The sequence below is a fragment of the Boleophthalmus pectinirostris genome, unplaced genomic scaffold (assembly GCF_026225935.1).
Source record: "Boleophthalmus pectinirostris isolate CB_2022bp ecotype Guang Dong unplaced genomic scaffold, ASM2622593v1 HiC_scaffold_5, whole genome shotgun sequence".
Taxonomy (NCBI): Eukaryota; Metazoa; Chordata; class Actinopteri; order Gobiiformes; family Gobiidae; genus Boleophthalmus; species Boleophthalmus pectinirostris.
The window spans coordinates 2848154-2870091 of record NW_026571404.1 but is presented as its reverse complement, the minus strand read 5'-3'; the positions used below and the strand labels follow the sequence as shown (position 1 = coordinate 2870091).

The following is a 21938-nucleotide window of genomic DNA, read 5'->3' as shown; positions in this document are numbered from 1 at the left end:
AACCTGCTCTGGGCATTAGTGGGAGCATTACTCACTAAAGTTTTGCTGGTTTTATTGTTTTACGACTGGTATGATCACATGTTGTCTTCATTTGATGATCTCGGTGCAGCACTTTGGAAACCATTTTGTTGGTAAAATGTGCTGTAGAATTAAAGTGGATTTGGATTTGGAGAGTGGTTCGGGGTCAGAGGTCAGGTCCTTGAGACAGTGTGGACAGTGGGTTTAGACAAAGGCCCAGAGGAACAGAGGAACAGAGGAACAGAGAAACAGAGGAACAGAGGAACAGAGGAACAGAGGAACAGAGAAAGAGAGGAACAGAGGAACAGAGGAACAGAGAAACAGAGAACAGAGAACAGAGGAACAGAGGAACAGAGGAACAGAGAAACAGAGAAACAGAGGAACAGAGGAACAGAGGAACGTGCTCCAGAGAAACAGATCAGATTAACTGTGACACTAAGCCCTGAGCAGCACTAAAGCATCAGAGAGAAGATCTCACCTCCGCACGCGACGGCCAAACACACTCACCTGCACACACACAATATACAAAATACAACAAATATACATACAAATACAACAAATATACATACAAAAAATATGTACAAATACGCAAAATACATGTACAAATACAACAAAAATACACCAAAAATACACCACATATATGTACAAATATAATAAAAATACAATAAATATATGTACAAATACACTAAATATATGTAGAAATACACCAAAATACACCAAATATATGTACAAAATACAACAAATACACCAAATATATGTACAAATACAACAAAATAAACCAAATATATGTACAAATACAACAAATATACATACAAATATATGTACAAATATAACAAAAATACAAAATACAACAAATATATGTACAAATACACCAAAATACACCAAATATGTGTTGACTCTGTTTAAATCCAGGCTCAAAATGGTTCTGTTCAGCAGTGTATGACTGAAGGTTTTTAATTTCACACTTCCACAATGTCTCTCTCCTTTTTTTTATTTTATTTTATGATGATTATTTCTGTTTTGATTTGTTTGTTTTGTGTACGAATTCTGCTCTACAATTCGTACACTTGCCTTAAAGAAAAATTGAATAATCGACTGCAGATGGAAAAGAGTTTGTAGCTAAATCTGGCACAGAGCATCTTTTCTCTCGGAGATGAATGTTTTCTGTGCACTGTCCTGGTTTTAAATAAATAAAAAGTAATTAGTCATCTAACTCTGACAGTGTTGAAGTGGTGTATTGTAATGTGATTTTTCTGTTCTCTGGGTCACGTGTGTGTTTGCTCTTGTGTGTCTCAGGAGACCATCGCTCACCTGGACGCAGAGCTCAGGAACCTGAAAGGAGAAATGGCGCAGCACCTGAGAGAATATCAGGACCTGCTCAACGTCAAGATGGCCCTGGACATCGAGATCGCCGCCTACAGGTCAGACTGAGAACAACAACACTTCATCACAGACACATCACGTAGAAAAGATAGAGTCTAATCACGCTCGACGTTTGGAAACATGCAGATGACGGTCTTGGTCTGGAGACTGTTTTTTTATGGTCTTGGTCTTGTCTCGGTCTTGAGGGCGCTTGGACTCGGTCTTGTCTCAGTTTTGAAGGCGTCTGGACTCGGTCTTGTCTCGGTCTTGAAGGCGTCTGGACTCGGTCTTGTCTCAGTTTGAAGGCTTGGACTCGGTCTTGTCGGTTTTTTGGACTCGGTCTTGTCTCGGTCTTGAAGGCGTTTGGACTCGTCTTGTCTCGGTCTTGTCTCGGTCTTGAGGGCGCTTGGACTCGGTCTTGTCTCAGTTTTGAAGGCGTCTGGACTCGGTCTTGTCTCGGTCTTGAAGGCGCTTGGACTCGGTCTTGTTCAGTCTTGAAGGCGTTTGGACTCGGTCTTGTCTCGGTCTTGAAGGCGCTTGGACTCGGTCTTGTCTCGGTCTTGAAGGCGCTTGGACTCGGTCTTGTTTCAGTCTTGAAGGCGCTTGGACTCGGTCTTGTCTCAGTTTTGAAGGCGTCTGGACTCGGTCTTGTCTCGGTCTTGAAGGCGTCTGGACTCGGTCTTGTCTCGGTCTTGAAGGCACTTGGACTCGGTCTTGTCTCGGTCTTGAAGGCGCTTGGACTCGGTCTTGTCTCAGTCTTGAAGGCGTTTGGACTCGGTCTTGTCTCGGTCTTGTCTCGTCTTGAAGGCGCTTGGACTCGGTCTTGTTCAGTCTTGAAGGCGTCTGGACTCGGTCTTGTCTCAGTCTTGTCTCGGTCTTGAAGGCGTTGGACTCGGTCTTGTCTCGGTCTTGAAGGCGCTTGGACTCGGTCTTGTTTCAGTCTTGAAGGCGTTTGGACTCGGTCTTGTCTCGGTCTTGAAGGCGCTTGGACTCGGTCTTGTCTCGGTCTTGAAGGCGCTTGGACTCGGTCTTGTCTCGGTCTTGAAGGCGCTTGGACTCGGTCTTGTCTCGGTCTTGAAGGCGCTTGGACTCGTCTTGTCTCGGTCTTGAAGGCGCTTGACTCGGTCTTGTCTCGGTCTTGAAGGCGTTTGGACTCGGTCTTGTCTCGGTCTTGTCTCGGTCTTGAAGGCGCTTGGACTCGGTCTTGTCTCGGTCTTGAAGGCGTCTGGACTCGGTCTTGTCTCGGTCTTGTCTCGGTCTTTGAAGGCGTTGGACTCGGTCTTGTCTCGGTCTTGAAGGCGCTTGGACTCGGTCTTGTTTCAGTCTTGAAGGCGTTGGACTCGGTCTTGTCTCGGTCTTGAAGGCGCTTGGACTCGGTCTTGAAGGACTTGGACTCGGTCTTGTCTCGATTTTGTTGGTGCTTGGACTCGGTCTTGTCTCAGTCTTGAAGGCGTTTGGACTCGGTCTTGTCTCAGTCTTGAAGGCGTCTGGACTCGGTCTTGTCTCGGTCTTGAAGGCGCTTGGACTCGGTCTTGTCTCGGTCTTGAAGGCGTCTGGACTCGGTCTTGTCTCGGTCTTGAAGGCGTCTGGACTCGGTCTTGTCTCGGTCTTGAAGGCGCTTGGACTCGGTCTTGTCTCGGTCTTGAAGGCGTTTGGACTCGGTCTCGTCTTGGTCTTGAAGGCGCTTGGACTCGGTCTTGTCACAGATTCAAGGTCTAACTAAAATTAGGAACTTGAAACAAACAGGTTTAAAAATCATACCCACTTTCTTCACTTTTGTTTTCTTTTGTGTAAAGTGCCAGTGGAAGTTCTATTAAAGAAGAGGTTCTCAAACTGTGGGTGAGGCTCCAAAAAGGGGCACAGAGTGTTTCAGAGCAGAACAGTTTACTTGGCTTATTTTAAAATTAACATTAATCAGATAAATAGATTTATGGAAATATTGATATAAATGTGCCAAAATAACTGTAAAATACTAATAAAATGACAAAGATAAAACCAAAAATAATAAAAGGAAAAAACAACTATTTTCTTCATTATTTGTCTCCAAAACCAAAATGAAAAAACAGATAATGATTTGTTTTTTCAGTTTTTGATTTTGTGTTTAAATGAAAAATGGAAAAATCAGATAATGGATGTTTCCTGTTTACGTGACTTAAACTACGATGCCGGACTTTTGCGCCGCATATGGACTGAACCAGGACTAAAACAGGTCCGGGACCAGACCGGAACCAGACCGGGACTGAGATAAGGACTTAGACCGGGACCAGACCAGAACTGAGACCAGGACCAAGACTGGGACTGAGACCAGGATTGAAAATGGTTTAGTCCTGTTTTAGTCCTGGTTCGGTCCTGGTTCAGTCCAGCATTGCAAGATTAATATAGCCAAAATAACTGAAAACTGAAAAAATTTTGGTTTTGGAGACAAATAATGAAGAAAATTGTTGTTTTTGTTTTTTTTTTATATCAGAAACACTCGTCTGTGATCAGGGCAGTCATTTGTGATGTCACCAACTACTTGAAACTGCAGAGGCCACTGGAGACAGCACAAATTTAGATTTAGAAAACTGCAAATTGACCAAGTTTGCATTAAAGTTGCCAAAAAAAATGACTAGAACCAGTAAATAACACTTTTAAAACACCAGATACACAGTTTATTTGCAAAAAAGTGGGTTTAGTGTTTAGTTCCATGTGACGTTTGTACGGTTCTGCTTGTGTGGGTCCCAGCCTGTGAACATGTGTGTGTCTTTAAGGAAGCTGCTGGAGGGAGAGGAGACTCACTTTAACTCCGGACTTTCATTCGGATCGTTCAGCCCCCAGCCCCGATCCTCCGGAGGCGCGTCCCAGCACCGAGAGTCCAGACGGGGCAAAGAGAGCGACGAGAAGGAGGGCAGCACGGAGGAGAAAGAAGAGGAGCTCGCTGCCCAACTGAACGACTGACAACGGAGACGAGCGACGGGAGCAGAGGCAGGAGCAGAGACAGGAGCAGAGACAGGAGCAGAGGCAGGAGCAGAGGCAGGAGCAGAGGCAGGAGCAGAGACAGGAGCAGAGACAGGAGCAGAGACAGGAGCAGAGGCAGGAGCAGAGACAGGAGGGAGGAGAGGGGTAAAGAGCAAACAAGACGATGATAAATGGACTCTTGGACAGTAATTAGCTGATAATGATTTAGGTTTTCCTGGAAAATTCAACAGTATAACATCTATTTTCAGAGGTGGGTAGCCGAAATTGTAACATTACTTCAAAATAATATTACTCAAGTAGAAGTACAGAGTAGTGGTCCAAGAAATGACTCAAGTAAGATTTAAAAAAGTGTTCCGAAAACTACTACTCAATTAAGAGTAACAGTCGGGACGTAATATTTGATTTGTAGTTTCATGTGTGAGATTGACAGGTGGACAGGTGCAGCGTCAGCAGTGATGCGGTCGCTGTATCGGACCGTTGAGGTGAAGAGGAGCTGAGCCGAAAGGAAAAGCTCTTGATTTATCGTTATTCCTCACCTGTGGTCATGAGCTCTGGGTAGTGACCGAAAGGACGAGATCGTGGATACAAGCGGCTGAAATGAGTTTCCTCCGCAGGGCGGCTGGGCGTCTCCCTTAGAGATAGAGTGAGGAGCTCAGTCACACGGGAGGAGCTCGGAGTAGAGCCACTGCTCCATCAGCTGCGGGGAGGGCTTCTGTTCTGATGTCTCCTGGGCGCCTCCCTTGGGAGTTGTTCATGTTCCACCAGGAAGAGACCCCAGGGAAGACCCAGGACACGCTGGAGGGACTTTGTCTCTGAGCTGGCCTGGGAACACCTTGGGGTCCTCCAGGAGGAGCTGGAGGAAGTGTCTGGGGTGAAGGAAGTCTGGGAGTCCCTGCTTAGACTGATGCCCCCAAGACCTGACCCTGGATAAATGGAAGAAAATGGATGAATGGATAGTTTCAAATGAATGTAATTGGAAGGTGAATATATTAAATAATCCATAAAATCTTAATTTTAATTAAATAAAAATATTGTGTCTCATATCTCTAAAAGTACGCTGTTAAAAAAGTAAATGTAACTAAGTACTGTATTTTACGGACTACAAGTCGCTCTGGAGTATAAGTTGCACCAGCCAAAAAATGCCTAATGAGGAAGAAAAAATAAGTTGCATTTTTGGGGGGAAATGTATTGTATAAAATCAGAGAGCAGATATTTCCTGTGTAAAGTCAAGTTGTAGTAAAAACAATAGAAGAGAGAACAACAGACTGTTAACGTCACATATTTCACAGTTTTTCAGATAAACTATAACATAAGCAACAGAACAGAACAAGTTTACCAAACTCTCCATCTCACTCCAAATCACTAAATCCATTCAGTTCTTCATCCTCGGTGTCGCTTCTGAACAACTCCACCAACTCGAGTTAAATCAAGCTTTAACCCGTGATAAGCTTTTTTTGCAGTTCAAGGTTCCTCTGCTTTTCTCTGGTCTCTCACAAGTCTTTCACAGGTCTTTCAAACTTTCTTTCTGCTGCTCGAATACCGTTTTCGGCTGAATATTTCACAACTTGCAGGACAGAGGCTCTTTCTGCAGGAGACATGCGCAGTAGAGCCAAGTGACAGTGGTGCAGGAGGAACAGGAGCAGCAGATCCTCACACACAAGACTAGAACCTCTCCACACTTCACTGAAACATTTTAATATAGAAGTCACAGGAAACACACGAACCATGAAAAAAGTGACACTTACAGTCTGAAAAACACAGTAAAAGTAACTCGAGTACTACCCACCTCTGTCTATTTTGCACTTGAAACGTTCCCAGCTTCTCCATGGAGACAAGCAGGTCCGTCAGAAAAGTTACAGAGTGCGACTTCTGTTGAGTCTCATTTATGTGATGCACTTTAGATTTAAGTTGTTTTATTGTTTCATTTGTGAAACACTGTGAGTTTGTTTGTTTTTGTCCTGTAGTAAAATCCTAGAGCAGTTTTATCTGTGACCGTGAGTGTGTTTACATGGGCTCCAGTCTCATCCTGGTTATGAGTTTTATCCCAGTTCTGACAGTATTCTGGATGTGGTGTTCATGCTCCATCAGAGGATCCTGGATATTTAGACTGGTTGCTATGGTAACTAGGGCACAGATATGGCAAACAGTGAAACATGGAGCAAGTTTGCCAACTTAAGGCTTTTTAACAGGTTTGTAAAAACAAAAAAGTAGGCGTACGTTCAAGTCAGAACATGAGACTGTGGAGCTCTGTCACAGCTTCAGGAAAAGTCGTGTTTAACAGACGAAAAATACGACAAGTCTAAAAGCGTCAGGTTATTTCAAGAGCGACACAAACCACCAGACAGATGAGCCTGGAGTTAAAATGTGGCTGTAAAGTAAAGATGTGTCGTCCAGGTAGAATCCATGGCAAAGGAGAAATTCAATTTGTCAAATGGGCAAATGTTTATTTAGGTTGAAAATGTTTCGCAGCTCATCCAAACTGAGACCAGACCTGAAGAAGCAGCTTGGACGAACTGCGAAACGTTTTTGACCTAAATAAACGTTTGTCCAGTTAACAAGTTGTATTTCTCTTTTACTGTATTAACAGGGTATCCCCAGGTTTGACTACCCCAAATTTAAGACTGTTTAAAGACCTTTTTAAGACCACATAAATGAAAACTAAGACTAACATCACACCCATTATGCAGGCAAAAAACACCAGATCCAATTTAAACTAGAAAAGCAGTCAGAGAGCGCAGACCTCCGCCAAGGACTACCCCCATTTTTTATATAAATTGCGATAAAATTTTTCTTCTGGATCAGATCCGGATCAGCCTTTGGAATATGAAAGAGGATCCCATTGTCCATCCCTGAGTCAAATTTCATGGGGTTTGGTCAATAATTAATCGAGATATTGAGAAACAAAATTTTTGGCCCCATTTACCACAATGTTAACTAAAATTTCAAAGTGATCCAGAATCCAGGATTTCTTCCGGATCACCCCCAAAATGAAATCAGTTCTTCCTTTTCACATTTCCAACAAATCCTGAAAATTTCATCAAAATCGGTCCATAACTTTTTGAGTTATGTTGCTAACAGACAAACAAACAAACAAACAAACAAACAGACAAACAGACAAACGCCGGCAAAAACATAACCTCCTTGGCAGAGGTAATAATGACCAAACAACTACAGGACTATATCAAGAATCTAAGAGCCACTGTGGATTAAACCTGCACTTCTCCACGATCCATCAGTTTTCCTCCACTTTACTGATTGTTTAATTATTGCCGCTGGTGCCAGAAACCAGAGTATTGTTTGCGCATCCTCCAAATTAGACATTTGTTCATGTTCTGTGATTTCACTTTTTTTTTCACCTCCCTTTGTTTAATATTACACTGCAGCCCAGTTGAGTTTACAAAATAATAGGCTGATAAAATTTAAGACCTTTGTGAAAAAAATAAGAATTGGACAACATCATTTAAGACTTTTTAAGGCCTTAATTTAGGAACATGAAATTTAAGACCCTTTTTAAGACTTTTAAGACCCCGCGGCCGCCCTCATTAAACAGTAGACTGCTTTAACTGCTCCTACTGTTTTTGTTACTTGAGTTGCTCAGTACAGCTCTAGTTTTGAGAAATCAAGATCCTGCGTTTAGAGGTCACAGTATCCTGGATACTCCCAAAAAAATCCCAGTGAGTCTCCTTGTTTCTCCAGGACACTGACAAATCCAGGAGACTGAAATCAGGATACTGCATTTACACGGACACTCACAAAATCAGGAGACTCAAAAAAACAGATCAGAACCGGGATACTCGAGCGCATGTAAACACATTCACTGTGAAGCAAATCTTAACCCCAGACACACCGGAGTCTCACACACACCAGCGTCGTCACTGGGCCAGTGTTTAAGAGTTAATCTGTATTTAGACAAACGTATTAAGAGCTAAAACTGGACAAACCTTCACCTCCAGAGATTTATAGAGTCTCCCGTGTCTCTTTACCTTTGAATGTTTGTGCTGCTTTTGTTTTATGAATAAACTCGTCTGAAAACTGTACGTTTGTGTGTGTGACGACGAATAAAATAAATCTTACATTTGATTTTGAGTTTTTATTACAAACAAGAGCATCAGTACAAAACGTATAAATGTTAGCAGCTTTTTTTTTTTTTTTTTTTTAACAAATCACACAAAAACAGCCCTTTGGTTTAAAGCCCTGAAAGACACAAAAGACAAACAAATACGACAAACAATATAAATATGGAAAAGTATTAGATAAGCTATTTATGTACAACAAATCAAAGGTATCATGGAAAACAATAAAGTTATTTCACAGTATCTGAGGTCTGAGATGTATCCAGAACGAGTATCTCCAACATTAAAGCTGCACTATGTAACATTTCGGGTGGAGGGTCTGACACTGCATGTTTTCAATTACATAAATACATGTTTTTAGCCCTCAAAAACCTTGAAAAACATGAATTTTTACAGTGAATTGGGTCAAATACTCGTCTCCATGGAGATAAATGAGTCTAGTACGACACTGAGGAACATTCCAGATGTCCACCACCCTCCACGAGTTTCACTGAGCAGTTCTTAAAGTAAAATACACACAAAAGAAAATGCCCCAAAATATACATTGTGCAATATTGGAAGCAGTAAATTCTATAAGTTTTGAATTATAATTTGTACAGAAAATCAAATGATCAAAAATTTGGACACAACGAAATCCAGGCACTCTAAAAAAAACTAAAAGTTATAGTTTAAGTATAGGTAGAAGTATAGAAGACAATTTGTTTAATCAGATTTAGAATTTTAAATGCCATCAGAATTTTTTAACTCTGAAAAAACATGTTAGAATTATTTTAATCCTGAATGGCAGTTGGTGAAATTTGAAGTATACTTTTTCAAAATGTTTAAAATTCAATATAAAAAAAAAAACAAACACCTTTTGCAATATTCAGTACTCATCCAAGTCCTCAAATTTAACAGTTAAAAAATTTGCAAAAAAAACCAAAAACAAAATCCAAAATCTGCCTTGGCATCTTGGATCTTTGCTGTGAATTTTTTCCACGGCAGATTTTCTACTCTGAATTTTGACTGTTGAATTTGAGTGCTTGAAAATATTTGAGCTGAATATTTAAAAGGTTTTTTTTAAATAATGATATTCACACACTTTGAAAATGTATAATTAAAATTTCAGCAACAAAATTTTAGAATAAAAATAATTCTACCATGTTTTTTCAGAGTTAAAAAATTCAAAGTGACAAATTCAACAGTATTTAAAATTCAAAATCTGATGAAACAAATAATTTTTCATATGATCCAACTTAGTAACAAGCAGGAAATGGTGCAGGGAACCAGGATTGGTCATTAGTTGAAATTTTTCACTGCGAATTTCACACTCTGAATTTTAACTGCTGAATTTGGCTTGATAATATTTGTGCTTAATATTTAAAAGGCAAAATTTTTAGTACAGTTAAAATTTCAGCAACAAAATTTCAAAATAAAAATAATTCAAACATCTTTTGTCAGATTTAAAAAATTCAAAGTCAGAAATTCAGCAGTATTTAAATAAAAATAATCCGAGTGGAACAAATTATCTTCCATATAAAAGGTCTTTATTTAAACTAAGACTAGTCACTTTTATTTATTTATTTATTTTTGTTTTTAAGTGCGTGGATTTCGTTGTGTCTAAATGATAATTGTTCAGTTTTTCTCAGTGGTGAAAATAAAATGGCTCTATTCATTTATGTTTCAACTGTAAACGGAAAAACAGTGTAAGACAGATTCTTGTTCACCATTCTTAACACGTGGGTAAATTATGTACTTTCTTTCTCCTGAAAACGTCACAGCTTCAAACTTAAGACTTAAAACTGCCAGCAGATATTTAAATTTGATGGGTTTTATAAAGATTTATTTATTTTTTTAACAAAATCAGATCTGTTTTTTAAGGCAATGCTAAAATACCAAAATGTGTCTGAAAAATAAACCATTTCAACATGACTGCCTTTAGAAAAACAAATGTGTTCTGACAATATTCGCCCTGAAACGCCATGTTCTAGAGGTGAGTTTAATCGTGTTTTTGAGCAGAAGTTTGTGTTTTTCCAGTTCATCAGGACGAGGGCAGGACCAGGCCAAAGTGAAGCACCAAGAGTCCATCCTGAAACATAAGGGAAAACACAGATTCAAATGGGTTCATGTTATAACAATAATAAGATAAGATACATTCTGTAGCAAGAACACAATTTCACACACAATGAACTGTCTGAATTCAAATCAAATTCAAATCTTCAGGTAAAATCTACTACAGTTTACTAAAACTGCAGAAATGACTCTCGCTAAACTCCCACCAATACAAAGTCCGCACTAGTCAAGACCAAGTCCTGTCCAAGACCACAGGGTCCTGAGACTGAGACAAGATCAAGACTTTTAAAGATCGAGACCGAGACAAGACCAAGGCCTGAGGGTCAAGACCGAGACAAGACCAAGGCCTGAGGGTCAAGACCGAGACAAGACCAAGGCCTGAGGGTCAAGACCGAGACAAGACCAAGGCCTGAGGGTCAAGACCGAGACAAGACCAAGGCCTGAGGTCAAGACCGAGACAAGACCAAGGCCTGAGGGTCAAGACCGAGACAAGCCCAAGGCCTGAGGGTCAAGACCGAGACAAGACCAAGGCCTGAGGGTCAAGACCGAGACAAGACCAAGGCCTGAGGGTCAAGACCGAGACAAAACAAGACTTTTAAAAATCTAGACGAGACCCAAGACTTTTAAATTCGAGGTCGAGATAAGACCAAGACCTCTGAGGGTCGAGATGAGACCAAGACATTTAAAGGTCAAGACCGAGACAAGACCGAGACTGAGACAAGACCAAGACCATGGCCCATCGATCACAGAATTTAGGACAAATGTCCAAACGATTTTCATTATTCATTTATTACTTTAATAAACTTTTACCTGCAGAGCGTCTTCACCCACTGAGTTCTGAATGTCTTTGAGCGACTGGAAATGGTCCAAAAGATGATCTCCACAAACAACATCCACCTGAAACAAAACACAGTCTAGACTATAATACAAATATTGTATTTAACTACATCATTACTTCACATTTTATTATGTTTTTATAAACTGGCAGCAGAGGCTCAGGACACATGCTGTTACGCGCTATCGTCCTCCTTCTTACCCTCCTGGCCTCAAGTTTGTGTGAAGTTTTCTTGTTGTAAAGACTTTTAATCAGTGCCATTTAAAGGTGCACTGTGTAACATTTCTGCTTATCTCCATAGTGATGTTGTTGCTTTGCTTGGAAAGTTCAATATACCACACTATTTATCTCCTTTTACTGACAGAGGATTGGCTGTAGATCTCTCCGTTAAAAAGGCAGATTCTGAACATGGATGATTTTAAACTAGAACTCGACATGATCCAGATGTCGATGTTCCACGGCCTAATTTATTTCAAACCTGAGCAGACTTTCGAGGAGGACACCGGTGATGTAATAATGTCCTTGTGAGCCCTAATACGGGAATTCAGTGTTAGTTCTAAATCCTGGTCCACGTGTTTCTAAAAACGAGATGGCACCCGCTCAAACGCTCCAACTCCCACAGAGACGTTAAACTAATCTGATTTAAGCGACGCCCGCCGAGTTTTGGCCTGAGCTCAGACGTCTGCACAGGTGAAGCTCAGGTGAACACAAACCATGTCCTTCAAATACTGTCTGACCTCAAGACTCCACAAATGTGTGTCCAGGACTAACCCGGGATAAACCCAAACTGAACCAAGACCTCAGGAATAAAATAAAACTAGGAGTAAACACTTAACACACCTGGCAGGAGGGGCTCAGCTCCATCTTCTTCCTGATGAACAGTTCAACATGTCGGATCGTGGCTTCTCCAGAAACTCGCACAAAACGACGCTCCAACGGCTGAACACGGACGACAAGAGGATTACACGACTTTAAATTACACATAACAATATAATAAACTAAAAATAAAACTCTACAATGAACTGGTGAAGCTACAAAGTGACCAGTCGATTTAGGTCCGTGTACCATTTGTTCTTTTGAATTTCAATTAAGAACAAAAATAAAATGGGAAAACAGTTTATTTAATTATTCCGTTTTATAGATTGACCTCCATTTCCAGTATTTAATTTCAAATTTATTTCAAATGACACCAATCAAAAACCAGTTTCTGTGCCTATTTTAATTCTGATATTTTATTCTCTCTGGTTTATTTGCCCTGAAAGTTCTGCTGCTCAACGCATCACCTGTGAATTCTTTGTCAACTGAGCAAAGTTTATCACTGCTTCGTGTTTCTCATCATGGAGTTGAATAATAACTTTCTACGTGAAAGTAAACGCGTCGCTATAAAAGAAGACGACATGTTTGTCCACAAAAATGCAACGATTTTTCAGGTGAGTCCTTCAGCAGCAGAACTTCAGAGGCAAATATACAAGAGAATAAAATATCAAAATTAAAATAGGTATGAGACTGTTCTTTGATTGGTGTTATTGAAATAAACCAATTTAAATATTGGAAATAGAGGTTGAAATCGTTTTTTTTGTTTGACACTAAAACGGAATAATGAAATAAACTGTTTTCCCATTTTATTGTTTTTCATTCTTAACTGAAATTCAAAAGAACGAATGGTATATGGATTAATTTAGTCACATATGCCCTATTATGGAGCTACATATATTTAAATATTATCTCAGTTGGCCAAACAATAAGTAAGTTTTTGTTTATATACCACTTTTTACAGACATGTCACAAAAACTCCTTTATTCCTTTTATTCTCTCACTCTAAACCCATACAATAAATCTAATTCATGTTACAGAATTTATATTATATTTAGCTTATTTCACTCTATGGGAGATTCTCTGTTTGATTCAAATTTCCAAACTTTAGATTCACAAATGTTTCTAATTTTCATTATTTGTTTAGGATCGTCTCCACAAACTTTGTCATATTAATCTTACGGTTTTGTCAGAATAATTTTATTATCCCATATTTGCTAAATACTTGTGTGATATTCTATGCCTATGAGTTAACCATTTATGTACTACAATTCTTTGATTTATAATGTACCAATCACTTGTCACTTGTTGAATAACCTCTGTGTGTTTGACAACTGTGTGCAGTGTCCTGTCGCTCTAGTGAACCTCCAGATGATTCCTCACATGAAGCCAACTCCCACTGTCACACATGCAAGAGTTATGATGGTGTCTGACCTAAGGCACCTCCTGATTGTTAATCATGTTTTATGTGTTTGGACTATGCATAGCTGCACCAGTTTCTTATTATGTCTTGGCTGTTTCCCCTTCCCCTTGAGAATTATCATTCTGTAACTAGGGCCTCCTAATGAAATAAAAAGAGGAGAACGGCCTTGAGTCATCAGAACGTGTGGAGACTGTTGGTTTGTGATGCCCACTCTCTGCCCGTTCTCCTCGCGAGTAAAACTGAATTAATCTCTTGTCTTTCTTCTTGTTTATAATGTTTAGATAAACCTAACAGGTTTAAAATTCCTTTCAAATAAAAACAATCACGTCTTTTAAAAATGCTGATGATCTGTAGTGATGTTGTTTCTTACCTTATAGTGCTGCACTCCCTCTTCAGCTCTGCAACACAAACACAAATTTAACATGTGCAACGGCTCCATCTAGTGACCACATGAATGATCCACGCACATTTAATTGTACAGTAATAGTAATAGTACTGTAAAAGTAATAGTAATAGATCCTGGTTTAGTCCTGGTTTAGTCCTGGTTTAGTCCTACTACACATTACGGCTCCAAGATCAAAATCACAATTTGACTGGACACAAGTAGCAAATCACAAAGAGTCCACGAGAATGAAACAAGAATTTGATTTTCTTATATTTTATAATAAATAAATTGTGCCATTCATTTCACACATTCACATTTTACCATTACCTCACCATTTTTTATTTACTTTATTTAATAATTATTTCATTTTTTCTGTCATTCTTAGTGTCTTTTGGAATTACAACTTTTCAAAATGTGGAAGTCACCAGAGTTTATACAATTTTTGTCCAATTTAAATGTAAACACAAGGATTATTAATTTTCACACGATCATTTTTCTCACATTTTCTCACCCTTATGTAACAGATAATATTTCATTTAATATTTCATTTTACTTACTTGTACATACATTTATATAATTTATGTCTTATTTCATGCCAAGCTCAAAGTTTTTTTTTTTTTTAAATTGCAATTTATTTAAAAGTTTATTACAATTTTAATATTTTTTACTACTTAATTAAGTATTTATTTAATTAATAAAATGTGATGTGTGAGCTACTGTGTCCAAGTCATTTCTCTTGTGGATCAATAAAATCTGTCTAAGTCTAAGTGTAAGTCAATTCATATTATGTCAGTACTGTTTATAAATGTGTCAATGTCTGAAATGAGAAATTTGGACAAAATGCTATAATTAAAACATAAATTGCAAAGCTTGTCAGTGCTATATATGTCTTTTTTTTTATAACAGTGACACAACTACACAGAGACAGTGACAGATTCTCACCCGACAAACTCGAGCATGAGAGACACATCGAGCTCTGGAGGCATCGTGAACACGGCCTGAGTTGGAGCTTCCTTCTTCTTCTTCATCACAACAGGAGGAGGAGGAGATGAGAACGCCGTGGCTGCAAAGAGGAGAAGAGTGAGTTAAGGCCATCACGCAGTACAGGATTTTTTTAGTCTTAAACGATTTTTAAATGTGACAAAAAGCGCACACAACAGACACGAGGAGAATCCGATTTTAAATCTCCGATCACAAAGACTGTATCAGGATCTGTCTACGACCACTGACTGCAAAGTTGTGAGCGCTTCTTGAGTAAAATCACTCACCCTGAGGCTCTTAAATGTTTAAAATATCAGAACACTGCACTTCTAGTTTAGATCCAAGTCAAAACTGTGTTATTTGTGAAATGTGGTGCAAAACTTCAGATACGGGATTTTAAAAGCACAGAAGATTGCCGATAAAGTCCACAGGAAGTATAGTCACTGTCGTTAATCTGCAGCTTCACTTTGATCCGTGCGTTGTGTGGATGTAAACAGACATACGTGAGGAACTACTCCCACCTTTTTACTTTTAAAGAACGCTTCAAACTGGATTCACCGAGCGGTTTTGTTGATTGGGTCATTATTTGCAGACTGGATTTTTAGAGTAACTGTTGTATTTGGAAGAGAAAAAAGGCCTTCAACTAATTTTATAACTCTTTCAATCTTTGACAGTTTCATTTTTGTCTCATTTTTGTCTTTGCCACTTTAGTTTTCCATTTAGTTGCACAATGGTCCTCGTCCAAACCTGCGCTGGTGTGAACAGACAGACAAAAATGAGATGGAACTGTTGACATGACATTTCGAAAATCTGATAACGCCACAAATCAGATAGTGATCAGATTTTCGGTGTGTGCGCAAGTATAGCCAGTGTTAGTCAGCAGGGTGGAATGTAAAAAGTGACGTGTCTTGCCCAAGGACACAGCAATGGTATGTAACACTTGGCACTGGAACCAAAGCGCCAAATCATAAAATGTGTTCGCCGTGTTTGCTACTGTGTGCACTGTGTCAGCTTGGTATCTTATAAACATTCTGCCAATAGAGATAACAATTAAAATGTGACTTTACCTTGTTTTGGCACCTCCAGACCTCTTTCTTTGTAAAACTGACACATCTGCTCTCTCTCCACTGTGGAAAAAAATCATATTAAATTAATTATAATGAAGATTTATATAGATTTAATATTATAATTTACAAACTTCTACTTACACTCTTCTAGAAAAGGGACCATTTTGTAAACAATATCCTGCAGCTGTCTGTCCGGCCTGGGGATGAAACATAAAAATAAATTAAAAAAAAAATAAAAAATCACTGATACTCAACAACACTAATATTTCAAAAGCTGCACTGTGGAACTTTTGTGGTTCCTTCAGATGCCGGTCTCCATGGTTATTGCTTTGTCTTATCAAATGTTTCTATCCAGCATTTATTGTCCAAAAACACCTTGAAGAACATGCATTCTTACTGTGACCAAGCTCACCTTCTCACAGATCTGACCTTGGCCAGTAACAATAACATTTCTATGAAAACAAGCAGGTGGCCGGAAAAGTTACACAGTGGCACCTTTAAAAGTTCATTTGTATTCTTATTTGTGACTTGTGTGCTTATGTGCTTGAGTTTGTTAGATTTAGAATTCTGTTTACCTGATGTTGTTGAGTGCTGTTACCAGGGGAGTATTCCATGAAGCGAGTTAAAGTGAAAACTTGGCTTATTTGGCCAATCCAGGCTTGTCAAAGCCTCAGTTCCACCAAAATGACTGACCAGAGGTGACCCGAGTTGCTGCAGTAACAAGCACCCAGAAATACAAACCTGAGGCGAATTGACAGGATTATTTTAGATCTGTCTCCAAGAACGTCTGAAGAAACAGTTTAGTCAAACGTTTCAGCCCGTGCATCAAACACCTGTGTCAGAGACACACCTGTCTCTGTCTCATACAGATGAAAAAGTGACTTTTACAGTCCATACACTCCTACGAACTGGACTCATCACAAATGCACAAACCATACAAAAGCTTATGACATTATTTCATTCAAATGATGTTGCACATGTGTCTGTTTTGAGGGGCAGAGCAGCTTTTCCACACAGACAGACACTGGGTTGGACTCTGAGGACGACTGTGCGTTCTGTCTGTTCGTTCCTTCATCACGTCTGTCTCTCACTCTTCATTTCCCCGTCTCTCGCTCCTTGTTAAACTGCACATCAGCGTGGATTTTATCATTTCTTCTATGTGTGAAGATTTCTTTTGCAGCTTTACTTTTACTCACAGCGGAACTTAAGCTCCACACGTACGACCGCACATCGGGAAAAGGTCAGGCAACTTAATTCCCAAGGCATATTAAACACACTCCCCAGCCGCCTCCTCTCTGTCCACAGAACGACCAGGAGAGGAGGTGGAGCGAACAGGAGGGGATAGAGGATTCATCTCTTTTCCTCACGGAAAAGTTCTGTGACCCAAATCAATCTCTGTGGGTGTGCGCTGTGGCTCCTTTCTCATTTAGCCAGATAATTTTCCATGATGTCATTGCTCTTTTGCTCTGGCCTTCCCAGAGTCACTGCGAGCACAAAGTGCAGCTTAAACTTCAGGCCTGAATTAGCTTTGGTCAGACTCAGGTTTATTTCGGTCATGGAACGAGTTGAGGGTTAAACTAGAGATGTTTCAGAAGTTTCAGCTCAGGATTTCAGGATAAGCCTGGATTTGTTAAGCAAGTTTGATGGAACACCCCCCTGATGTTCTTGAGTTGTGTTGTGTTTACCTGATGTTGTAGTGTGGCTGTGTTTACCTGATGTTGTAGTGTGGCTGTGTTTACCTGATGTTGTAGTGTGGCTGTGTTTACCTGATGTTGTAGTGTGGTTGTGTTTGATGGACGACGATGGAGCAGGTGGGACATCTGTTACTGTAGAAAAAGTGCTTCACTATGCAGCTTTTGCAAACTACAAACAACAAACAAACAACAAACCAGAGTCACTATGATGAGATGAAATTGAACTACATTTTTAACATTTACGCAACAATGAAGTAGGTTGTTATTTTGACAGTGGGGTTGAAATGTGATGTCAATGTGTAAGTGTATAAAAGAGGCCACCTGCACCTTCATTGTCTGAGGAAATTGTCTTTCTACTGTATAAATAGAACCACGACGACACTGTTCTATAAAACGTTCATGGAATCGGTTTAAAAGTTTTTCACTAGTCTCATGGTTTGGGAGCATCTCTTCCAAAAACAAGAACTCCCTGAATCAGTTGGTTAATAATTTGTAATCTATTTACTTATCGATTTTAGTACTCTGTTTTGGAACATCACATTTTTTATATATTTTAAGTGGTGAGTGAGATACTTCGCATTGGTGATCCAGTTCCAGGTTGTACAGAGTGGAAGGCATAGTCCAGAACAGAAAAAAAAAAGTTGCTTCCACCAGTTTTTTCAGTATTTTTTTCTGGTGGAAACAACTTTTCTGTTTTCCTATCATGTTCTTATTTATTGTCCCATCTTTACTCACATGTGTGTAGACATTCTGTGATGGTCGTGGCATCAATGAGGAAACCGCAGCAGAGTCCACAGCGAATGTACGGATAGAACTGGTTTAGAGGCAACGTCTGAAAACACACAAGGGAAAAGATTTAGTACTGTTATTACTTTTGGTGTTTTGTTTAAACTTTTCTATCGTTACAAAGCACTATGCTGTTTTTCTGCCTGCTGATATGATACAGATCTCGATACACAGATCACAATACGATACATATCTTGATATAATTCACTCTTGGTTCGATACGATATTTTTCAAATCAATTCGATGAGGTTCAATAAAAAAATAAAGGTTAAATCATGTCTGTGCTACTAAAAGTCTTTGTTAAACCACTTCTTGTGCAAAGTTCATATAAAACCGTGTAACGATATCCAAGTCTCACAATATATTGTCACGGTATGAACCTCACGGTACGATATTTATTGCAATATCGTGGGAAAGCTCACGATTAGATCCAAATCTCTCGGTACGATAGTTATTGTGATATTTTGTGGAGGCTAACAAACTGTCAGTACACTACTTTTTCCTCTTAAAATGCCTTGACAAGACTAAATCCAACGAACTAAGACTTAAAACTAGGGCTGGGCGATATGGATCAAAAAATATATCTCGATATATTTAGCTATATCTCGATATACGATATATATCTCGATATATGTTCAAGAAAAAATAACCCCCTAAAACTGAAAACTGCAAAAACAAATCTGCCAAATTCCACAAGGTCCTCTTTTTTAATTGAAGTGTAAGAGGTCGGCAGTTCATATAGGAACATTTAAGATTACAAAAAACCCTAATTACATAAATAATAATTTAACTGTAAAATAAAAGAAATAATACATATTTCCTTCGTTTCATTCATAAATAAAACAACTCAACACAAGCTCATCTTTGCATTAACTCTGTTATCCAGACCAGAACCATGAGCTCATTTAGCAGAAGAAGCTCAGGATATTCCTTATTTCAATAGATCCATGTTCCTATCCAGCAGTAAGGAGCTCTGAGGTTTATTCCCACAATCCACTGCAGATCAAACCCAACGTTTCCAAACACTATTGTACAAGTGACACTGCAGCAGATTATTCATTAAAATATTCTGCATAAATAAACTTTACATTGCTAAACTTTACAATATATAAAGCATAACGACTACGAGTCACGGCGAAATCAAAATTGAATATTAGCATTATATCGATATATACAATATGTCAGAATTCATATCGAGTTTAAAAACTATCTCGATATATTTAAAATATCGATATATCGCCCATCCCTACTTAAAACTGTTATTTCTTTTTGTAGTCTGCACTGAAATGGAGCAAAGGATCATGGTCTATGTAGTTCTCTGTTTTTTTTAAGCTATTGCTTAAAGGTTGTATGGAGGATTTTTTTTTGTTTCAAATTGTCAATGAAAGTTTAAAATACCATGACAGAGATGCAGCAGCCTTGTAACTGTGATGACCAAAAAAAAAATTATGAAAATCTATCAACTGTGGACGTAGTGAGGCCAGATAAACATCAGCCAATAGATAACAAGGTTCCCTCATTTTCTATTGGCTGTTAGGTTGTTAATCAAACTCCCTACGTTTCTAGTATAACTGACTCACTGGGGGATTATGTGGTTTATGCAGCGGTTCTTAGAGGATTTTTTAAACTGTCGCTTCCTCGCAGTTTGTACAAAGTTTGTTGCGATGGCGGATGAGAATCCACGACCAGTTTGCCGCAAAAGAAAGTTCGTTTTTGAGGTCGCTGAAAGAAGAAGAGAAGGGAAAAAGGAGCGAAGCCAAACTGAGGTGATTCTTGGAGATTCCTTCCAGCGATTGCACGAACAAAGCAGACGAAGGGTCTAAAAACTGACGCGTCGGTTGCTAAATTATTTCTAGACAGGTCACTTCTGAACATGCAGTGGATGTAGACAAACGTGATTTCTAGAGTAAAGAGGTGGGAGGAGGTGTTTCTACTGAGGGAGCTGTGGAGGAGGAAGGTGGTGTCACGCATGCACAACATGAAAAAGGACGGTCGCTGTATTTCTTTTCCCTTAAAAAATCCTCTATACAACCTTTAAGCAAAGAGACTTGTAATTCGATATATTGTGATGGTCCACGATATTATTGTGAGAATTTTGACAATACAAAACCACGATATTTTGATTATTGTTACAATCCTATGTGAATCAAAAGAAGCAGAAAACGCACACCAAAATTCTTGTAGAGGTGCAAATGCAAGGAGCAGCCAGATAAGAGTGAAAAAATGCATAGCACACTCAGATGGCCGATGTACAAATGTTTTTTAATTTTCAAAATAACGTTTCGGCAAAAAAAAAAAAAAAAAAAGCCTTTGCTGTGGTCCAAAGCAAGAAAAATATCTGATGAAGGCTTTTTTTTTGTCAAAACGTTATTTTGAAAATTAAAAAACATTTGTACATCAGCCATCTGAATGTGCTATGCATTTTTTCACTCACAATCCTATGTGAAACTGAAATATTTTAATCATAAAAACAGAAAAAATGCCAAATGTGTCACATAAAAGAGTTTCCTTCCACTAAACAAGCTACAAAATTACAGCTGTTGAATTTGAGGGCTTGAAAATATTTGTACTGAATATTTAAAGGGTGATTTTCTTATTTTTAATATACTGGATTTTAAACACTTTGGAAATGTACATATATGATTTCAGAATAAAAATAATAATCTGAATTTTTTTAGGAGTAAAAAATAAATAAAACTGGGAAGTTCATCGGCATTTAAAATAAAAATCTGATGAAATAAATGATGCTAAACAGTTAAATCGTCGTACCTCTTCATCTGAGTCTCCGTCTGTTTTCTCCATTGACACATTTTTTTCGCTCTTCTTGCTTCCAAACGGCACCGAAGACACCTCCATTTAACCACAAACCCCACAACTCAGACTAAACCCGGGATATTTAATGTTTTTTTTTAATTTATTTAATGCTTTAGGTGCCAAAAAACGGCGAATTTAGTGAACTTTACGCGCTTTACGTCGACACCTGTTTACGTCCCTACGCTCTTAGCTTTTAGCATTTAGCTCCACCGCCACAAATAGTGCTTCTAAATCTTCTCTAAAATGTCCCCAAACCGCGTGCATGTGGAGATAAGTTGTCCCGGGTATTTTGTTCTTGTTGCCGCGGGGAAAAGCGTCTCTGGGTGAGTTTAAAGGGAATAAATCACTTTTTTGTGCTGTTTTTGGACCCACGCTGGTGTTTCCCGCGGACCAAACAGCGACGCCGGTGCTTCGTGTGTTTACGTGCGGAAGGGCGCTCACTACCGCCCCCTAAAGCGCAGGCGACAACGGGTAAGGACACTTTTGTTTTCAAGATAATAAACCCCTTAAAAACGTCTCTCAAGCCTCATTTCCACTGGCACTGGCCTTGGTAAGTTATTAAAGATGATAAATAATTTTCCGCAGTCTGACATCGTTTATTTTCACTAGTTTTTGCGTTGTTTTTTACTAAAAGCCGCTGCTATCAGTTAAGCGGAAATTACGTCATATAATTACCG

At 39.0% G+C, this 21938-nt stretch overlaps 2 protein-coding genes across 2 annotated transcripts in view; one reads left to right on the top strand and one right to left on the bottom strand.

The window, feature by feature from the left end:
• LOC110162855 (alpha-internexin-like) overlaps nucleotides 1-4317 on the top strand; it is a 15069-nt gene extending 10752 nt beyond the window's left edge. The window contains exons 5-6 of the mRNA XM_055162923.1: nucleotides 1315-1439; nucleotides 4131-4317. Of these exons, the coding sequence (XP_055018898.1) occupies nucleotides 1315-1439; nucleotides 4131-4317 (312 nt within the window). The remainder of the gene's footprint in view (nucleotides 1-1314; nucleotides 1440-4130) is intronic.
• A 4860-nt stretch (nucleotides 4318-9177) lies between these two features.
• pcgf6 (polycomb group ring finger 6) lies at nucleotides 9178-21662 on the bottom strand. The gene is made up of 10 exons (XM_055163022.1): nucleotides 21217-21662; nucleotides 18397-18493; nucleotides 17734-17830; nucleotides 16109-16164; nucleotides 15968-16027; nucleotides 14862-14982; nucleotides 13905-13932; nucleotides 12139-12237; nucleotides 11274-11360; nucleotides 9178-10479 (listed from the first exon to the last, which is right to left on the bottom strand). The coding sequence occupies exons 1-10, from the start codon at nucleotides 21301-21303 to the stop codon at nucleotides 10432-10434; spliced, it is 780 nt and encodes a 259-aa protein (XP_055018997.1). The 5' UTR covers nucleotides 21304-21662; the 3' UTR covers nucleotides 9178-10431.
• Nucleotides 21663-21938: the final 276 nt, after the last annotated feature.

What these genes read in the sequence shown, in the direction of transcription:
- pcgf6 (XM_055163022.1), bottom strand. Translation starts at nt 21,303, where the DNA reads ATGGAGGTGTCTTCGGTGCCGTTTGGAAGCAAGAAGAGCGAAAAAAAT. An exon ending in GGTCCCTTTTCTAGAAGAGT is followed by an intron (nt 16,028 to 16,108) that starts GTAAGTAGAAGT and finishes TTTTTTCCACAG; the next exon opens with TGGAGAGAGAGCAGATGTGT. An exon ending in AGGGAGTGCAGCACTATAAG is followed by an intron (nt 12,238 to 13,904) that starts GTAAGAAACAAC and finishes GTCCGTGTTCAG; the next exon opens with CCGTTGGAGCGTCGTTTTGT.